The sequence below is a fragment of the Monodelphis domestica genome, chromosome 2 (assembly GCF_027887165.1).
Source record: "Monodelphis domestica isolate mMonDom1 chromosome 2, mMonDom1.pri, whole genome shotgun sequence".
Taxonomy (NCBI): Eukaryota; Metazoa; Chordata; class Mammalia; order Didelphimorphia; family Didelphidae; genus Monodelphis; species Monodelphis domestica.
The window spans coordinates 457262247-457280945 of NC_077228.1; the positions used below are offsets into that span (position 1 = coordinate 457262247).

General features: G+C 41.9%; 1 protein-coding gene across 1 annotated transcript; it reads right to left on the reverse strand.

The window, feature by feature from the left end:
* Positions 1 to 12150: 12150 nt before the first annotated feature.
* MPZ (myelin protein zero) lies at positions 12151 to 18170 on the reverse strand. Its single transcript, XM_001381678.4, is given in 6 exon segments — positions 12151 to 13368; positions 13554 to 13614; positions 13793 to 13928; positions 14961 to 15174; positions 15558 to 15724; positions 18004 to 18170. Coding segments are annotated over 6 exon segments (939 nt in total). The 5' UTR covers positions 18071 to 18170; the 3' UTR covers positions 12151 to 13074.
* Between the last annotated feature and the right edge of the window lie 529 nt (positions 18171 to 18699).

The following is an 18699-nucleotide window of genomic DNA, read 5'->3' on the forward strand; positions in this document are numbered from 1 at the left end:
TTCTTTCTTTCTTTCTTTCTTTCTTTCTTTCTTTCTTTCTTTCTTTCTTTCTTTCTTTCTTTCTTTCCTTCCTTCTTTCTTTCTTTCCTTCTTTCTTTCTTTCCTTCTTTCTTTCCTTCCTTCTTTCTTTCTTTCTTTCTTTCTTTCTTTCTTTCTTTTCTTTCTTTCTTTCTTTCTTTCTTTCTTTCTTTCTTTCTTTCTTTCTTTCTTTCTTTCTTTCTTTCTTTCTTTCTTTCTTTCTTTCTTTCTTTCTTTCCTTCCTTCTTTCTTTCTTTCCTTCTTTCTTTCTTTCCTTCCTTCTTTCTTTCTTTCCTTCTTTCTTTCCTTCCTTCTTTCTTTCCTTCTTTCTTTCCTTCTTTCTTTCCTTCCTTCCTTCCTTCCTTCCTTCCTTCCTTCCTTCCTTCCTTCTTTCTTTCTTTCTTTCTTTCTTTCTTTCTTTCTTTCTTTCTTTCTTTCTTTCTTTCTTTCTTTCTTTCTTTCTTTCTTTCTTTCTTTCTTTCTTTCTTTCTTTCTTTCTTTCTTTCTTTCTTTCTTTCTTTCTTTCTTTCTTTCTTTCTTTCTTTCTTTCTTTCTTTCTTTCTTTCTTTCTTTCTTTCATCAGAAGCATGGAGGTAAACCAGGGCTCATATTCCTCTACATCATCTATCTTTTCCTGCCTTGAAGACATCTTCTTCTGATCTGCAGGACTATAATTATTCCCAATAATGTCTGTGGCCCTTTGGTATCATTCTTGGAGGATAAGCAGCAGCTTTCAACTCTCTCCTCAGAAAGAGCCTCGAAGTTCTTTTTGGGTTCTAAGAGCATAGCTAGCTTTTCCTTCCTTTCTTCCTCTGTCTCTCCTGAAATTACTTTGTGGTTTTTCTCTCTATGTGTGTGTGTGTGTCTATGAGTGTTCGTTGTTTATTTATATATGTGTGTGTTCTATATTATATGTAGTTATATCTTTATCTCTCTATCTCTCCATACATACATACCCCAGTACAGTTAAACTTCTTGAGGGAAGGGACCGTTTCCCCTTTTTGACTTTGTATCCATAACTAGTTCTCCATACCATCCATTAATTGTAACTTCCTTATATATATAATATATATATATATATATATAATATATATATAATAATGTAACAAATGTTTGTCAAAGTAGGTGAACTTCTGTTCTAAAAGTCTAGCCCAACAGAGTGCAGGTTCGACAGATCCTTTGAAACTGAGACAACACCAAAGGGCAGGCTGGATAGGAATTGTATGTCTGCCCTCGGAGGACTAGCCTAGCTAATTTCAGAGTAGTTCATCACCAGATGCTCGGTAATGAATATTTTTGGCTACAGAAACTCTAGGCTTAGAGGGATTTCAGTCCTCTGCACTGGCAGACTGCCCACCTCCGATGATATCACATGCCATTTAGAGCAGGAGGAGATCTTGGAAGTCATCTAATTCAATTCTCACATTTTACAAATGAGGAAACTGAGACTTAAAGCAATGAAGAGTCATATCGGTATTAAGTGGATGAAAATCCAATCCAGATCTTTGGTCAGTATCATAGAAGCCTTTTTGACATAAGTGACTCCATTCTAAATTTTGCACTAAATATGTGCACTTCTAGTTCCCACGTGTGAAAACAACTAAATTGAATAGACTGAAAGACCAGATACTTTTGACCAAATACTGTCATCTTAAAATGTGATGCCAGTATGTTAGTATATTGGTATTAAAAAAAAAAAAACAAACCTTGGCCATCAATTACATCAGCAAAAAAACTGACTGATTGATTGAATTAAAAGCAGGTCACAAGACTTCATTTGTCACTCTAGATAGTATCAGAATGAACCTATGCTGCAATGCAGACTGAACATAATGATAATTATAGCTAGCATTCATGCGGCGGTTAGGGGATATAAACTTGGAGCAGGAAGACCTGAGTTCAAATCCAGCCTCAGATACTTATTAGCTGTGTGGTCTTGGGCAAGTCACTTGACCCTGTTTGCCTCTGTTTCCTCCTCTACAAATGATCTGGAGAACGGAATGGCAAGCCACTCCAGTATCTTTGCCAAGTGAACCCCACCCAAAGGGTCTCAGCAAGTAGGATGTTTCCAAAACAACTGAACAACAGTAAAACATCTACATAACACTTTATACATGTTGTCACATCTGATCCTCATAACAGCCTTGAGAGGTACATGTTATCATCCCCACTTTGCAGATTAGGCAGGCACAGGTTAAGCAAGGATCTGAGTCTAGATTTGAACTTGGATCTAAGCTCGAGCAAAGCAGATTCTGGAAATTCAATGCTGGTAAAGACCAGAGATTTTAAAACAAAACCACTTAGTGAACCTCCACCTTCCTACCTCAATCTTACCAGAGATTTCCCTCTTCTGGGTCTATCTCAGTCATCGTTGGCCATAGCCATTACGACCGTCTGCCCAGTTCTAGCCTACGGCACCTTTCATTCTAGAACTAAAACCTTGGACTAAAGATCATTGCTTCTACCACCTAGGGGTGATCATATCTGGTTTGGATATGATGTTATAGGTATTCTAGAGCCAGCTTTAGCAGACTTACCAAATTGTTGAATTTTCAGTATGAGCATCTATTATCTATTAATCAGAAATTAACAACCAGATACAAATCAAAGCTTGATTTGTTGTTTGGTTGATCCTCTAGGATTAAGGAAGCATTAATATTGCATATGAAAACTTTACAGAATGTGTGCATATGTTTCCCCAAAATGTGGTCCTACCCTTAGTTTTATCAACACTTTGGAATAGCTCTATAAATCTTCTTTAAGCTCAGCAAGAGTGCAATAGAAGGTTCAGGGAATCATCATCATTGAACTAGAGGCGAATAGCAATAATAATAATAATAATCATAATTTACATAGTATTTTAAGATTTGCAAAGTGCTTTAATCCAGTGCCTCATTTGAGTCCATTCCTCACTGTATTCCCTATTGCCCATCTCTGAGAATTGAGGCAATTTCCATTATATGGTTTGGAAATGAGAGTGAAGCTTTTCCACTCTGCTAAGTAAGTTGAGTAAAATAACTAGAGTGCATATATTAATTAAAGGAAATAAAAGCAATTTGGTTGACTAAAATTTTTAAAGTCTTGCCTTTGGAGGGTATGTTCTTCATTGTGGCCTCTCGGTTTCATAAAGTCTTTACTTGGGAGTGCTTGGGTATTCCCAAGAGTGACCCAAACTAAATGAAAATAGAATTGAAAAATAGTTAACAAAACAAATAAAAATATAATAAAGCACAATGCAATTCAAAACTAAGTCAATATACAACTTTCAGGAATCCTTATGAAATGGTTAGTGGGTCTCCCCGGAACCACCCCCTTCCAAGAAATAAATGGAGGTACCCTGGATAGTCTCACTAGAGACCAACTCCAAATACAACACTCCTTCCATAGCGCCATGCTGTCTTCAAGAGCCTGGTCTCTATCATATACCTTTGAATTATAGAAGCAATTTCTTTATAATGAGATACACAGCATTTTAACATAAGCCATCCATTGGAGCTTGGGAGTATTTCATTGAAGCAAATTTTTTGTTGTTGTAATGGGAGCTGTCTTATATTAATAATACTAATAACGAGGGCTTATGTGTGTATAGGGAAAGGATATGATGGGAGGATATTTTTCTTCTTGTTGAAAATTCATTCCATTATTTTCTTGTGAGTTTAATTAGCCATCTCTGGAGGCATACCCTAATGTTAAACTATGCCAAGGAAGTTGGCTGAGAAATTAAAAAAAACTAAACTTGGTGAAATAATTTTTATTCTCTCTATTTCCAAGCTTTTGACCCACCCCAAGCAAAGTCCATTTAACACAAGTATCCTATTTACAGATGTAAACATTAATAAACGTTTGATGAATTGAATGTAATTCAGAAGTTGCCACAGACTTGATTTACATTAATTGTCCAAGGCAAGCGTGGTTGTAGATTGAAAGGAAATCAGAAACATGGTAGCTGGATGTCAAGAAGGTGCCAATGAGGGGTTGACAAAGAACTAACAAGATTATAAAAGGGAAATAACATAGGAGTGGGGAAGAGTGAAGCAGGAAGAGAGCACTCACAAGGTCATAGAGATTGCAGATTTAGAGCAAGAAGGGACCTTGAGGTCATTGAGCACACTTCCCCTTTTTTTTTTACAGATAATAAAATAGGTGGTAGCCCCGTCTATTGATCCTTGGGAAACAGGAAATATCTTAGACCATGTAGATTAGAACATATCTACTCCTGTACCAGACCACAATTAGATGCTTTTGAGAAGGAAGAAAGGTCTCCCTTACCCAACCTCTATTTCCCAACTATACTCCAAAAGGAAAAAAGGAAGAAGAAAACAAGTATTTATGAAGTGCCTACTATGTGCCAGGCACTGTGCTAAGAAAAGCCTTATAAATATTATCTCATTATATCCTAACAAATCTGAGAAGTAGATGCTATTACTATCCCCATTTTGTAGACAAGGAAACTGAGGCAAACAAAAGTTAAATTGCTTACCTAGGGAGACACATCTAAAAAATGTCTAAAGTTGGACTTGTTATATCTTCTTGACTCCAGCTCTAGTACTATATGCACAGTATCACTGAGCTGCCTCTGGCACAAAGCAATAATTTTATTTATTTTCCCTTTCAATTGTTTATTGTATATTCAACAAGAAAACAATATTGATTTTAATAAAGATATTTTATTTTTACTAATTACATGCAATAACAAATTTACACATAAGTTTTCCATAGTTATATGTTCCAAATTGTCTCCCTCCCTTTCTGCAGTCCCTGTCCTGGAGCTGGCAAGCAATATAGTCTTGGTTATATGAGTACTATCATGCAAAACATATTTCCATACTGTTCATTTTTGTAAGAGAATAATCATATAAAACCCCAAAACCCAAATAAACTAAAGTTAAAAATTGCATGCTTTCATCTGCATCTGACTCTAACAGTTCTTCCTCTGAAGGTGGACACCATTCTTTGTCATAAATCCCTCAGAATTGTCCTGGATCATTGGATTGCTGAGAATTCCAAAATATTGCTGTTACTGTGTATAAAGTTCTCCTGGTTCTGTTTATCTCACTCTGCATCGATCCATGAAGGTCTTTCTAGCTCTTTCTGAAATCATCCTGTTCATCATTTCTTTTTCCCTCTTTTTTTTAATTTAGACTATTTTTCCATGGTTACATGATTCATGATTACCCCCACCCCCACTCCTTCCTCCACCCTCCCAAATCTGACAAGCAGTTCCACTGGGTTATACATGTATCGTTGTTCAAAACCTATTTCCATGTTATTCCTATCTGCAGTAACGTGATCCTTTCACATCAAAACCCCAAACAGATCCCTATCACATTAAGTGATTGATCATATATTTTTCTAATGCATTTTTGCTCCCACAGTTCTTTCTCTGGATGTGGATAGTGTTCTTTCTCACAAATTTCTCTGGATTATCCTGAGTCATTGCATTGCTGCTAGCAGAAAAGTTAGTTACATTAGATTATGCCACAATGTATCAGTCTCCGTATATAATGTTCTCCTGGTTCTGCTCTTTTGCTCTGCATCAATTCCTGGAGGTTGTTCCAGTTCACATGGAATTCTTCCTGTTCTTTATTCCTTTCAGCACAATGTATTCCATCACCATCAGATACCACAATTTGTTCAGCCATTTCCCAATCGATGAATACTCCCTCATTTTCCAATTTTTTGCCACCACAAAGAGCGTGACTATAAATATTTTTGTAAAGTCTTTTTCCTTATCTTTTTGGGATACAAATCCAGCAGTGGTATGGCTGGGTCAAATAGGCATCCATGTAAAGCCCTTTGGGCATAGTTCTAAATTGCCCTTCAGAATGGTTGGGCCAATTCACAACTCCACCAACAATGTATTAGTGTCCCCACTTTGCCACATCTGCTCCAACATTTATCACTTTCCTTTGCTGTCATATTGGCCAATCTGCTAGGTGTGAGGTGGTACCTCAGAGTTGTTTTAATTTGCATTTCTCTAATCAGGAGTGATTTAGCAGTTCATTATTTTTTATAGCACAATAGTATTCCATCACCATCAATATTCCACAATTTGTTCAGCCATTCCCAATTCATATCCCTTCCATTTCCAATTCTTTGCCATCACAAAAGAGCAGCTATAAATACTTTTGTACAAGTAAATCTTCGCTTCCACTTATTTATTTATCTATTCATTCATTTATTTGTTTGTTTTCTTCTTTGAGATACAGACCTAGTAGTGATATTACTAGATCAGAGGATAAAGCCCTTTGCTCATAGTCCCAAATTGCCCTCCAGAATGGTTGGATCAGTTCACAACTCCATCAGCAGTGCATTAGTGTCCCAATTTTGCCACATCCCCTCCAACATTTATCACTTTTCTTTACTGTCATGTTGGTTAGTCTGGTAGGTGTGAGACTATTGATTAAAAAAAACAAACTATCCTCTTCTGTAAGATTTTTTCAAATGAATGTCTTTTCTAAGTCAGTATTTTTAAAGTATCTCTGCTTTGCTTAGAAATCAAGTGTTTCTTGATTTCTGAGGAAAATTTTGGATTTTTTTGTCTTTTTGGTTATAGTGATTGTTCTATACCCATTAATCATTATTAGAAATATCTTTTTATTTTTATTTCCATTTTTCTGTAAGTATCATTTCAGGAAGGAAGTATTAACATCTGGTGGCAAGGTAACAATTTTGAAAGGACTCAGAAAGGTTGGCCAGCTCTCTTGCTTTTGTTTTACTGATATTTTTTCAATTATATGTAAAAATATTTTTAACATTTATTTTTAAAATGACGAGTTCCAAATTCTCTCCCTCCCCACCCTCTCTGCCATTGAGAAGACAAGCAATTTGCAATAGGTTATAAGTGTCTGGGCATGCAAAGCATATTTCCATATTAGTCATTTAAAAGAAAATACAAGTTAAAAAAAAAACCCCAAGGAAAATAAAGTTTTAAAAGGAATGCTTCAGTCTGCATTCAGACACCATTAGTTCTTTTTCTGGAGATGAATAGCATTTTTCATCATAAGTCCCAGAATTATCTAGGATCATTGTATTGCTGAGAATAGCTAAGTCACTCACAGTTGATCATCACACAGTATGGCTATTACACAGCATTTTGCTCTATCTTCTCATGTCACTTTACCTCAGTTCATGTCAGTCTTTCCAGGTTTTTCTGAAGCCATACAACTCTTCTCTCTCTTCCTTCCTTCCTTCCTTCCTTCCTTCCTTCCTTCCTCCCTCCCTCCCTCCCTCCCTCCCTTCCTTCCTTCCCTTCCTTCCTTCCTTCCTTCCATCCTTCTTCCTTCTTCCTTCCTTCCTTCCTTCCTTCCTTCTTCTCTCTCTCTCTCTCTCTCTCTTCTCTCTCTCCTCTCTTCTCTCTCTCTCTTCTCTCTTTCTCTCTTCTCTCTCTTTCTTTCTTTCTTCTCTTTCTTTCTTTCTTTCTTTCTTTCTTTCTTTCTTTCTTTCTTTCTTTCTTTCTTTCTTTCTTTCTTTCTTTCTTTCTTTCTTTCTTTCTTTCTTTCTTTCTTTCTTTCTTTCTTTCTTTCTTTCTTTCTTTCTTTCTTTCTTTCTTTCTTTCTTTCTTTCTTTCTTTCTTTCTTTCTTTCTTTCTTTTCTTTCTTTCTTTCTTCTTCTTTCTTTCTTTCTCTTTCTTTCTTTCTTTCTTCCCTTCTAGAAATGATACTAAGTGTCTGTTCTAAGGCAAAAGAGCAGTAAGGGCTAGGCAATTGGGGTCAGGTGACTAGGGTCACACACTTAGGGCATGTCTAACCCAGGTCCTTTCAACTCCAGGGCCTGGCAATCTATCCAGTAGTCATTTGGGCTGCTGTATTTGTTATTTCTTATTGCACAACAGTATTCCATCACAGTCACATTTCACAACTTGTTTAGCCATTCCCCAAAATCAATGGACAGTCTGTCGATTTGACATATGGATCTTTTTTTTTTTAATCTCTTTGGGCTACAGATCTAATAGTGGTATTGCTGGGTCAAAGAGAATGCATTTTTATGCCTTTTGGGCAGGGGTTCCAAATTGCTATGCAGAATGGTTGGAATCAGTGCACAACTCCAACCAGTACTTTAGTGTCCCAATTTTCCTGAATCCCCCCAATACTAGTCAGTTTCCTTTTTTGTCATATTAGCCAGTTGAATAGGTGTGAGGCAGGAGTGCCGTTGTTTTAAGCTGTACTTTTCTAATCAATAGTGATTCAGAACATTTTTATATGACTATAGATAGCTTTGATTTCTTAGTTTGAAAATTGCTTTTTCATATCCTTTGATTGTTTATCAATTGGGGAATGACTTTTTTAAAAACAAATTTGACTCAATTCTCTATATATTTGAGAAGTGAGGCCATTATCAGAGAAACTTGCTAGAAAAATGTTTCACAGTTATGATTACTATTTTTCCTCCTGTTTACCTTCTCTCTGTCTCTGTCTCTCTCCTGTCCTCCTTGACTATACCAGTCAAGCAAATCACCTTGGGGGTAGCACCAATCACAGGAAACCATTATGAAACTTTCTTTGTCCTCCTCTTACGTTAATAATACAGCAGTGTTCCAAACTGTCTTGTAATTGTTCCCTGCCTTATAAGCTCATCATGTTGAATTTAACAAGGAAACTCCCTTGGTAACCTCCTTTGTTTGTAATAGGAGTCGACTGCAATAATAGGCCAGAAAATTATTGGGTCATCAATGGAGATGGTGGCAGCTGGAGATACAGGTTTGGTACTTATAGATCCAGACTCAAGATATAGATGAGATTTGGTAGTCATCTGTGCAGAAGTCATAGAAGTGAATGAAATTAGCAAAGGAAATTGTGGAGGAAGAAGAGATTGGGTTGTCCAACAGATGGATATTGGGGATGTGAGTCTGTGTAGTTTGGGGAAATTATGGCTGGTTATATAGATTTGGGAATCAGCTACATAGAAATTATGATTAAATTCATGGGAGTTAATTGGATCACCAAAAGAGAGGTTGTGGGAAAAGAAGGGAGCCCAAGACAAAGTAAGTATTCATGCTTAGTAGATAGGAGAAGGATGATAAACCAGGAAAGGAATATGGGAAAGAGAGGTCTGGCAGGTTGTTGCAATTTATCCTTTATTTTCTTCTTTTTATAAACTCTTATTTTCCATCTTTGAATCAGTACTGTGTATTGGTTCCAAGATAGAAGAGCAGTAAGGGCTGGAGGATGGGGGTTGAATGACTTGCCCAGGATCATAGCAAACCCCTTATTTTCAAAGAGAACTAACGACAGCACAGGGTGATGAATTGACTTGAGAGCCAATTGTTTTTAAGTTAGGTAGAACTGTGCAGAATTGGCAGCCTTCCTCTTTCTCCCAGAGTCATCGAAGTCCAGTGGCAAAACAAAATCAGTATGGCTGGCAATGACCCAGGATGCTGTGGATTATTTTATTGTCCTCCATGTCTAACCAAGCTCTAAGTGCTCAATAACACTTGCTTCAGCTTCTTTTGTGGCAATTAGAACAGATTGCTCTCATTCACCAAATTCATCTTCCTGAGCTAGGAGTAGACATCCCTCAAAACTCACTAGCAGATCTGAGGCTGGTCAGTTATCCTCAACCTGGTTTACTCCATCTTCCCAGACAGTTTTCCTGGCATGTGACCAGTGAATATGTTACAGATTTTTGGAGTCACAATGGGTAGCTTTGGAAAAGGCTTGACAAGCCCTCACCCAGAGGTGCTAGTCCTCCCTGAACACCCCATACACGTGGCTCTGCTGGGCTAGAGGGGATCCAAGAGAAAAGTAAGGGAAGAAAGTATCTGGAGAAGGAGTGATTGACAGTGTCAAGAACTGCAGAGAGGTCAAGAAGAATGAGAACTGAGAAAAAGTCACTGGAATTAGCAGTTAGGAGATCATTCATTGATAACTTTGGAGAGAGCAGTGATGGAGTCAGAAGCCAGATTATAAAGGCCTGAGAAGGGACTGAGAAGTGAGGAAATCAATCATTCCTAGAATCATGAAGAAAAAAGAAATATAGGAAGCTTGTGTGAGGTTTTGCCAGGGTGAGATTAAGATTGTCATTAGGAGTTGTCCAAATAGGACTTTGAATCATGATAATAATTCACATTTATATAATACATCCCTCACAACTCATCTGTGAGACAGGTAGGACAAGTATATCGTTCCCATTTTGCAGATGCTATTCTAATATTATGGACAGAAAAATCCTTTTTGCATCCTTTTAATCTTTTATTTGTATGTTATGAATGTTTTGCTTGGGTATTATGAGTCAACACCTGGAGGCCTCTTTATTTTATTTCCTTCTAGTTTATGAAGAGTGGTGAGGACCAGGCAATCAGGGTTAAGTGACTTAACCTAGGGCCACACAGCTAGGAAGTGTCTGAGGGCAGATTTGAACTCAGGTCCTCCTGACTCCAGGCTTGATGCTCTATCCCCTGTGCTACACAGCTGTCTTTTGGCCCTACTAATTATAATGGCATTCCTTTACCCACTATTCTGACACCTATCAGCTGAAAGGATCTTGCAGGAAACCTAAACCAGGGATCATTATTTATTGAGTGAGTATCTCTTGGATGCTCCTTTTAAATAGCTTTCTTTTATTTAGCTTTCCTTCATTCTTTTAACAAGTATTTATTAAACACCTACTTTGTGTGAAGCTCCGTGTCTTAAGATTTACAAAGCATTTTATTGCATTATCTCATTTTATCCTCACAAGAACCCTAATGAGACAGGTACTAATGATATTAGCCTCATTTCACAAATGAGGAAAGTGAGCATCATTGTGCCTTGTTCAAGGTCACATAGCTAATAAACATCAGGGATGGGATTCAAACTTAGGACTTACTGATTCCAAGCCCTGCACAGGTCTAGACCAGTTGAATGCTTATTAAACATTTTCTTATGTTATTTATATTACATGTTTATTAAACATTTAACCCTTGGCTTAATTAAAAATTAGGAAGAATACTTAAAAACCAGTCTATACAGAGCCTTGATACAACTCCTTGTAATAGAAACTGACCTACTGGACATCATTTATTGGAGTTATAGAAACAATTAGAATTTTAATTACTATGACATGTGGCTTCCACCATGTTTGAAGCCACAAATCCAGATGTGCTAAAAGAAAAAGACTGAAATCAGAAACTCTTGGGTTTTAATATCTATGGGGAGGAGAATGTTCTGAGATTCCGAATTCTTTCCATTTTCATGCTTTTGGTAATGAGGAGACTAAATACTCCCAAATTCTTTGGAGTTGTTATATTATATTATCTTTCCCATCCTCAAAAGTACAGTGTGGAAAGAAAATGATTTTAATTTTAAGATGAATTCAGAGGAATTTAACAGAGTTTTGGGAGAATCTTCATGATAAGTAAAAATACTTTGAAATGTCGAAAAGTCAGGGTTGGGACTTACTTCTCTAACTGATTTCAACAATGAGAAAGAGGTCACTGGGTTAGAAATTTCTCTACCTGTATAGTGTGTGATAGCTGGGGAAAGGAGGTAGGTTGGTTTGTTTGTTTTTAAAAAGATTAATTGGGGAAGTTAGGTAGGTGGCTCAGTGGACTGAGAGCCATGATTAGTGATGGGAAGAGCCTGGCTTCAAATATGGGCTCAGACATTTCTTAGTGGCCTCAGTTATTTCCTAGTTGTGTGACTCTGGGCAAGTCACTTAACCTCATTACCTAGCCCTTACCTCTCTTCTGCCTTGAAACTACTACACAGTATTAATTCTAAGATGGAAGGTAATAGTTTAAAAAATAATTAATTATGGGTGGGAGTAGGCATGCTAGCCACTGCATTGCCTAGTGCTTTACATGTGTAGGATATACTCTGATTTTTTTTTGCCCTTTTCATCATTAAACTTTCATATAAAAAATGACCTTAAAGAGACAGTGTACCTTACAATAGAGTCTTTACTGACAGCTTGTTGTATTGGTGTGATGGCTATGTGAATTATGAAGGGGTTATGACTGCCTGACACCTGAAATCCAGTAAGGAACTTTAACAGGGTGAGGAGCTGTTGGGAGGTCAGGGCTTAGGGGCAGGGGAGAAGGTATTCATGCTTGTCTAGCTCTTGGGCTTGGAGGTAGGAGATGAGGGACCTGGGAATGGGGAGGACCTGGGCAGTTGCCAGTGGGGTAAGGGAGTAAGAGGCAGATCCAACAACTTCTGGAAATGTCAGTGTTTATTAAACATTTAACACATTTGGGGAGTCTTAGGGGAAATATACAGAATGTAGAAAAACTCTAGGCATTCATTTCTCTGTGGTTGGGATTGCATCCTATCTCTCGGTTCTTTTCTTTTGCCATTTTTGCTTCTGGATTTAGTTTTTCAAAAGTCATTCCCCAAGGCTACGGCTTGGCTCCCACACCCTTCCTGCCCCCAACCCCACTACCCCACTTCCCCTAGTGCCTTCTCCTTACAGAAGTCCAGCCCCAGATCCTTGCTCCAAGGGAAAGAGGGAAGGGCGTCTACCCTGGGAACAGAGGACCCGGTTTGTGCCAGCTCATTGGCTGGCCAGCTATCCCGGAGTGGTCTGAGGATAGAGTGGGGAGGGTACAACACTGAACATCAGAAGCCTCATGACGTCATTTGTTCTCAGTCATGGGGGAGGGAGGAAGATGGGGTACTACAGGAGATCAGAAGGGTAGACTGGATACAGATAAAAAATTATTTTTTAAAAAAACCCTAAATCAAACCCCTAGGTAAGCTTGATCTAGGGTGTTAGCTGGGATAGGAGATGGAGGACAAAAGAAGGAAACTGGGCGCTGTGTCTCAGAGAAGGGGGGAGAAGGGCAGGCTGAGCGGGAATGGGACCCCTCTCTTCTCAGTGCCCGGAGGGTCAGCACCAAACACACAGCCATTATTAGGGTTGTAGGTAGCGGGATGGTCAGGCACTGCTGGACTCCCTGAGAGCCAGAGGTGGAGGGGGGGAGTGAGGTACCTGGGGACTAAGGCTTGGAATGAAACTTACACCTTGGAGTGGGAGGAGGGGGTGGAGGAGGGAGAGACGGGGTGGAGCTAGAGGGGGCACTGGGCAGGGGTGGGTGGAGCCGAGGCCCCCACGTTCTGGCAGGGCCGGAGGGGGTGGTCACTTGTCCGAGTCCAGGCCCATCATGGTCTTGAGGGCGTTCTTGAGGCTGGTTCTACTTGGGGACTTGACCGCAGGCCGGAGCTCAGCGCCCGGCTCATCCCCGCGGAGCTCCATCTCAATGACCACGACTTGGGAGCCTTTGGAGGGCTCTGCCCCAGGCCCCCGGCCCCCTGCCCGGCCGGCTAACCGCTATTTCTTGTCTTTGCGAGACTCCCCGAGCCCCTTGGACTTCTTTTCACTAGCCGCTTTGGTGCTCCGGCTGTGATCCAGCATGGCATACAGAACAGGCGTCTGCAGCGGGGTACATTGAACAGAAATCAATCCTCCCCACCCCCACTCCTGACCCATTCCTTTCACTTGACCTCGGGAGCTTCTCACACCTCCTCCCCGTCTTCTTTCTCTCCCCGGGGTCCCTTTGCCCGTTTCCCCCTCCCTGATAGCCCCTCTTCCTTTGGATCCTTGAAGGCCCCTCTGACCTGCCGGCCTCGTTTAGACGAATCCTTGCTAGATTTGTGCAGCTTTCCCTTCTCCATGGCACTGTAAGGAAAGCGAGAGGGCTGTGACTGCTGATGGGCAGGTCCCCTACTTGAGCCCGGAGCCTGAGAGCTGACGAGTTTTCCTTTCTCGGCTTCTTTTCAGCCTTCCCGGTGCCCCACGTCTCACTCCACCACGGTGGTTTTCTCAGACTGACCTGCGGTCTTCCCACCATCCTTACCTGAGTCTTCTCCGCAGGGCAGCTTGCCTCCTGAGCCAACAGTATCGAATCAAATAGAAGAGAAGCACCAGCAGCAGCACCAGCCCCAGGATACCCCCGATCACAGCACCCAGCACCACTCCGTACCTAGTGGGCACTGAGCACGGAGGGAAGTGAGGAGAAAGGTTGGGAGGAGCTGGAAGCTTCTGCCTATTGCCCCCTACTTCCTGGGGGGAGTCCTTTCCGTAGGTAAATGAGAGAGATGCCACATTTCCCTTACTTATTGAGGGTGGGTCAAGTTTGTTTTTCGGTGTAAAAAGCCTTCGAACCTTCTGCTTGCAACTTGTAGTACAGACAAGCAGAGCAATTTCCATTGTGCCTTTGCACAGTCAGGTGGGTTTTTTACATCCCAGGTAAAGGTGCCTTGGTTTTTTCTTTTCCTGCATCTCTGGGGCTCTTCTTCTCTTGGGCCTAGAGGAGGTTTCACTCATCTCCTAGCCCCCTCCCTCTTGTCCTCTGGACCATCATCCTAGTTGATTTCCCAGTTTTCAGTCTTTCTTCTCTCCACTTAGCTGCCAAAAATACTTTTCTAATGCACATATCACTTACTCCCTTGTTCAGAAACCATCAATGGCTCCCTATTACCTCCAGTACAAAAGAAAAAACTGCTCTGCCAGGCTGTTAAAGCTCTCCACAATCTGAGTACTTTCTTTCATAACAGTCCCCTCAAAGAAACTATGTTCTAGCCAGCCTGGACCACAAGGTGTTCCTGAATGTATGCTTTTTTATCTTCTGCCTTCATCAATTGAGACAAAGCATCTGGACTGCCTAGGTACCTAGATGCCTCCTTATGGATCCTGGCAGGCACTGCTTCCTCACACTACCTCTTACCTCCTAGGTTTCTTTCAAGGTTCAATCCAAGAGCCAACTCCTCTCTGAAGCCTTCTTTGACATCCTTCTCTTTCATCAGTATTCCTCTGGCTTACTCACTTGTCTTATACTTATTTGTATATGTTATATGCCCCTTGTAGAACATAAGCTTCTTGAGGACAGAGATTGTGTTTTTGGCTTTTGCTGTTCTGTCTCCACTGTCTGACTTGTATATAGTAGTAGTTTAGTAAAAGTTCATTTGTTTAGTTGAACTCCATTCTTCGTTTTTCCTTTCCCTCCCCATCCTCACCCCACATACCTTTGTCAAAGACGTAAAGTGTGACCTGTGAGGTCTTGCCAACAATGTCAGGTGGGTTTTTTACATCACAGGTAAAAGTGCCATTGTCACTGTAGTCTAGATTGTGAATGACAATAGAGCCATCCTTCCACCGAGGGTCCCCAACCCACTGGATCCTCTCCTTGAAGGCACCGACTTCATCGATGTAGGGCTGCCCTTTGGCATAGTGGAAAATCTATGGTATGGAATTCAGACAGAAGCGGGTCTAAGGTTCTGGTGCCTGAGAGGGCAAATGGGGGTAGGGAGAGCATTGCCAAGATTGTTTCTTCTCACCACTGACAGTGCTAGAACAGAGTGGAATGGAAAGAGTGGAAATAGGGAATGATGCCAGGAATGTGGGCACGTGGTCATGATGGCATCCAGAGAATGGATTGCCATCTACTACCAATTCATAAAATATCTCTATTCCACTAAAATTAGGAGTAGTGCTCTTACCTACATTACCTTAACCCAAATTCCTCTTTACTCTTGGGCCCCCTCTCCTCTGAGCACTTTAACTCCCCTATAAGTCTCCCCTTCTACCATTTTTTAACTGCTGGGTTGTACTCAAGCCCTCACCGAGATAGCATCCCGGCCTCCCTCAGGTTGATAGCGCCAGGTGAAGGAGATGTCATCTGAGATCCACTCGCTGGACCAGAAGGAACAGTGCAGCGTCACCTTGGAGCCTACTTCACCATGGACTTCCCTGTCTGTGTAAACCACAATAGCCTGGACCGGAGACAACACTGAAAACACATGAAATGAACCCCACCCAGGTCAGAGCTGGCAGGAAATTATAGCAAGTATAAGATCAAGACACGAGATAATTAATGTGGGACATGGGAAATCAGTGACCCAGAGGCCACAGAAGGATGGAAAGAGTCAGGCCTAATGAAATGGGAATGGTGGAAATAGAAATGATCTGTTCCTAAAGTCTTAAATTTCAGATCTCTGTGGATAGATCTACGTCAGCTATGCATCTGTCTAACCTTTTCTTTATATACTGTGGGTACATACAAGTGAATCATCTTAAAGCCTTTCACAAAGAGGTAAAGGGTGAATTACCACTCTTCTTCCTTCTTTCTGTCTAGAGTCATTTGTGCTTCTTCCCCTCTTCCTTCCATTTTTATTGGGACTATTTAAACAAGGGAGAAGAGCTAAAGAAATGATCACAGGATGGGAATTTATCTTTTATGAAAGTCAGAACCATGTTCCTTGGACATGGATTTTGTAGACATGAACTTTCTAATACTCCTTTACCTTAATGCTTGCACTGAGTGGACTGAATAGAGTGTTGTGGGAGTACTTCCCCCCATCATCATTTCTAGGAGGGTAATATTTTTGGTCTTGGATCTTGGGGGAGTATCCTAGGGTTGGAACCTTGAATCAAGATTCAATTCCTTCCGAAGAATTAGCTTTAGAGATGCTGGCTAGCCAGGGTCCCAGGATGGAGAGACCAAGAGGAACCAACTTTGCCAGCCTTGGAGCCTTGATGAAAAAGATGAAATGGGACCATCCAGTCCTCTTAGCCCACCACCCAGCTGAGCAGAACTTTTAGCTAAGGGAAGTTTAATCAGGATAAAGCTACAGACATGGCCTCTGCTCAATGTAGAACCCTCCTGAGGCACCAGCACTTTGTTTCCTGTCTGTCTTGGTAGATAGTGAAGCAGAAAACCGAATCTAGGTGTTCTGACTTGTAGTCCCTTTTAGGTACTATGCCTTTGCTTTCCCAGTCCCTTAAATCCCACTCTGACCCTGTGCCCCCAGGCAGAGCTGGCACCAGGGAAGTGCTGACAGGAACACTGTGTGTGGGCAGCACCCTAGGGGGTGATGATGGCTGAAAGCCTCTTTGTTCCTGGTGCTGACTGATGGCTGAGGTGGAGGTGGAGTGAGGGATTAACCAAGCAGACAGTGCTCTATTGTCTGGCCACAATGGGGGCACTTGGCCTGCTCTATTTCCCCTCCCACCCCCATGCCTAAATCCTCCAGACTCTGGCAAAATCTCCCACAACTGGGAAGTTCTTCCTCAAGTCTAACCCTAACCCAGTAAGTAGAGTAGGTGCTGCACTCTGTCACTCAATGAGAGGGTTGTTGGGAGCAAAGTCCTTGGTAAACCTCGGAGCTCCATGTAAACAAGTTATTCTGCTCATTGTCTCCTCAGCATCCCCATCTCTGCTACTCTCCACTCCACCCTCAGCTTTTTCTCCACCATGTCCCAGGATGTCAGGCTTAGAGTAGCTCACCCAGGACAGCTCGAGTTCAAGACTTCAGGTTCCTCAGAAGATCTGAGGTTCTGACTTGCCCCTCCCCTTTATTCTTTCTCTCCCTTTCCCAACCCCCTCCTCCAGGCTCTAGGTCTCCTAGAATCCTGCAGATAGTCCTTCCTTCCTTACCCACCCACTGCATGATATGCCACGTTTGGGAGAGGAAGAGAAGGATGTCAGAATGCACAGAAAGGAAGACAGCTATATAAGAACAGTCTAGCACCCATATCCCTCCCACCCAACCCTCCCGACACACTCAGGCAAAGACAGGAGTTGTTCCTCCCAAGAACCTTGACAATCAGTTCTAAGATTCCTCCCCCAGAGCATCCCTGACCTTTTCTCAAGCGGGCAGCTAAAACAGGATGTTTGTCAGTGTGCTGAACGCGGACTGGAACTCAGGTATCCTCATCTTGCTCCCTCCTGCACCCTTCCTGACATCTGGCTTGGCAGACTCCCAGCTAGGGCCTGAGAACAGCATCTTTTTCCATCTGTGAGCTCTCTACCAACATCCATATACACCTACTCTCTCCCTCTAGAGCACGTCTGTCCCTCCTCACTCCACCCTTCTCCTTACACCATGTTCTTATTCTCCTTCTCTTGGACACAGGGCTGGTGTGAGCAACAGGGACATGAGGATACCAGGGCAGAAGGGAGGGAGGGTGGGAGATAACTGAGGGTCCCCATACAAGGGGGTGTCTGCATGTGCCTTTGAGTGTGCCTATATGGGTGGGGGGGAATGGGGTGGTGGCATCTCCACTTACCCAGAAAGGAGAAGAGCAGCAGAGTCAGGACAGGAATGGGGATGGCTGGGGAATCCCCAGGAGCCATGGCTGGGCCTGGGGTTGGGGTTGGGGCCAGGACGCCTGAGGGCCTGGGAAAGTCCTGGGAAGAACAAGAAACTGAGCAGGGTCTCCTGGAACCCGCTTAAAATCCCCTGGGGATCCAGCCTGGGTGGGGGGGCTGGTCTGAGTCAGTGGCCAATTGCAGTATGGCATGTGCAATTGGGGGGTGGTGGGGAGGGAAAAGAAGAGGGGGGCAGAGCTTTGGGTGGAGAAAGAGCATTGTGTGTCCTGGGTTGGGAGGGAGGGTGCATACTTCCCTACACAGACTGCTTTGTGTGAAATAGCCTCCCCTCTCCCTATCTGGAATGTTAAGGGGGTGGTGGTGGTGGTGAAGTAGAAGCAACAGCAAGGGACAGGGATAGAGACCTACAACTCTCAGATGAGGAGGGACAATAAAACCCAGGTCCCAGGTCCCCGGGGAGCCCTTTGGAGGAGCTCCTCTCTGGTGTCCTCACCTTCTATCTAGTTTCCTACTACCTGGGGTATATGTGCGTGTGTATTGGAGGGGTTAGGGTAGGGACCTTACATTCGTATATTAAGGTTTCTTAAGATGTCCTTGTCAACTTCTTGGGGATTTTTGTAGCCATACACAGCACTGCTGATGGCTAGGTCTTT